This window comes from Rhincodon typus, chromosome 40 (assembly GCF_021869965.1).
Source record: "Rhincodon typus isolate 14 chromosome 40, sRhiTyp1.1, whole genome shotgun sequence".
Classification (NCBI taxonomy): domain Eukaryota; kingdom Metazoa; phylum Chordata; class Chondrichthyes; order Orectolobiformes; family Rhincodontidae; genus Rhincodon; species Rhincodon typus.
In genome coordinates, this window is record NC_063371.1 from 6141175 (window position 1) to 6143607 (window position 2433).

Sequence of the window (2433 nt, forward strand, 5' to 3'; positions counted from 1 at the left end):
CACCCTCACCCACGCCCTCACCCTCACCCACACCCTCATCCTTACCCTCACCCACACCCACACACCCTTGCCCTCACCCACACCCACTTTGGGAGAGTTAGCATCAACCTTGCTCCCCATCTCCACTCCGACCAAAGCCGGAGACAGGATGGCAGCCTGGCAGGGACGTGACTGGAGGCAGGGACAGGATTTGCCCCAGGGTTCCTTGTCTATGGGCTGCTGGGGATGGTGCCCCTGGGGTGGTGGGGGGGTGGGGTTGGGGAGCAGGATAACAAGTGGGGGAATTGTGACTGTGCTGTGGATGGGCACCAGCACTAACTGATCCCTGATCACAGAGCCTGGCATTGAGTGCGATCAGGCAGCTCTCCATCCTGGTGAGGGTGGCAGTGTCTTGCATGGTGTGAGGGCAGCAGAGCATGGGTTGGGGTGTGTGTGGGGATGGGAGGGGGTGGGGAACAGCACACGGCTGAGGGGCTGCAAGGAGTGAGCTACCAGCCGATGGCCCCCTCGCTGAGCTTTCCCACATGACGCATGTTCCCCAGTGTGCCCTGCATTCACAGTGTTGCTGCTGTGGGCATTGTGGGGTTGTTCTTTCTGCGTGTTTGTGTCTTTCTGTTTGTCTCTTCCTTTCTGCGCCCCGTTTTGTAAATCAGCTCTTTCTCCCACTTGCGGCAGTGATGGAGGAGAAGCCTTCAGCCCTAACCTCTCCTGTTTACCTGGAGATCATCATCTACTGCACTGGAGCATTCCTCACCTCCTGCATGGTAGTAGCCGCCGTGATCATCCGCATGAAGAGCTCTGCCAAGAAAGCCGACTTCAATAGGCAACTCGCTGTCCACAAGCTTGCCAAGAGTATCCCCCTTCGCAGACAGGTAACAGAAAGTAAAGGAAGAGTTCAACAACGCTATTAACCTCTGCCACCTCACACACTCTGCCAGCTTGGCTTCAGACTCACTGTGGTTCAGATGCCCATGGTATTGAGCCAGCCCGATCAGTAGGACCTCAGTCAGTGCCTGGACGGATCCAGGGGGTAGAGCCCTCCCCCCTCCTCCAAGTGATGCCCCTCAGTTTGGTTTACAGTGTAGGATGAGGCGTGGTCATTGGGCTGAGCCACTCTGAGGCTGGGGTCCTGCTGCGGGAGGTGGTGGAGCTGGGAGTGAGCCGAGCCCGGTTTTCTGTCCTTCCCTGCCGTTGCTTTCACGTCCATCTGATCACTCCCTGCCCAATGTGTCCCAGAGCCCTGGTGTCCCATCGCTGTCCTGGCCCCTTCCCTCTTCCCTCCCACGTGTCACCTCACCGTTCTGGGATCACTGCCTCCTCACACAGCAGGAGAGCATGGTGCTGTGTCCTTCAGGAGTTCTCTCTCTGTCTCTCTCTCTCTCTTACACTTTCTCTTGCTCTCTTACGCTCTCTCTCTCTCTGTCACAAACACACATTCACTCTCACTCTCTCTCTCCCTCTCACACACTCATTCTCTCGCGCTCTCTCTCTCTCACACGCTCTCCCTCTCACACACACACTCACTCACTCTCTCTCACACACTCTGTCTCACACACATTCTCCCGCTCTCTGTCTCACACACACTCTCCCGCTCTGTCTCGCACACACTCTCCCGCTCCCTGTCTCTCTCACTCCCTCTCTCACTCACTCTCTTGTGCTCTCTCTCTCGTGCTGTCTCTCTCTCGCACACTCTCTCACGCACTCTCTCGTGCTCTCTCTTGCGCTCTCTCTCTCGCGTTCTCTCTCACTCTCTCTCACACGCACTCTCTCACGCTTTCACACACATACACACTCTCTCTCTGTCTCTATCTCTCACACACACTCTCTCTCTCACACACACACACACACACACACACACACACATGCATACAATCTCTCTCTCTCACACACACGCACACAATCTCTCTCTCTCACACACACATACTCTCTCTCTCTCTCACACACACACACACACTCTCTCTCTCTCTCTCTCACACACGCGCGCATGCACACACTCTCTCTCTCACACACACACTCCTGCTCTCTGTCTCTCTCACTCGCACTCTCTCTCTCTCTCACACGCTCTCTTTCGTGCTCTCTCACACACACTCTCTCTCGCGTGCTCACTCTCACACGCTTTCTCTCTCTCACGCACTTTCTCGTGCTTTCACACGCACACTCTTTCATACACACTCTCGCGCACTCTCTCTCACGCATTCTCTCTCACACGCTGTCTCTTACATGCCCTCTCTCTCACACGCACTCTCTCACACACACTGTCTCTCACACACTCTCACCTCTCTCACACACTCTCTCTCTCTGTCTCCCTCTCTCTCTCACACTCTTTCTCCCTCTCTCACACACACTCTCTCCCTCTCTCACACAGACTCTCTCTCCCTCTCTCACGCACACTCTCTCTCCCTCTCTCGCACACACTCTCTCTCCCTCTCTCGC

At 55.8% G+C, this 2433-nt stretch overlaps 1 protein-coding gene across 1 annotated transcript in view; it reads left to right on the top strand.

Moving 5' to 3' along the window:
- LOC109925871 (fibroblast growth factor receptor 1-like) overlaps positions 1 to 2433 on the top strand; it is a 111810-nt gene that overhangs the window by 89112 nt on the left and 20265 nt on the right. Inside the window, exon 9 of the mRNA XM_048618506.1 lies at positions 676 to 872. Coding sequence (XP_048474463.1) covers positions 676 to 872 — 197 coding nt within the window. The remainder of the gene's footprint in view (positions 1 to 675; positions 873 to 2433) is intronic.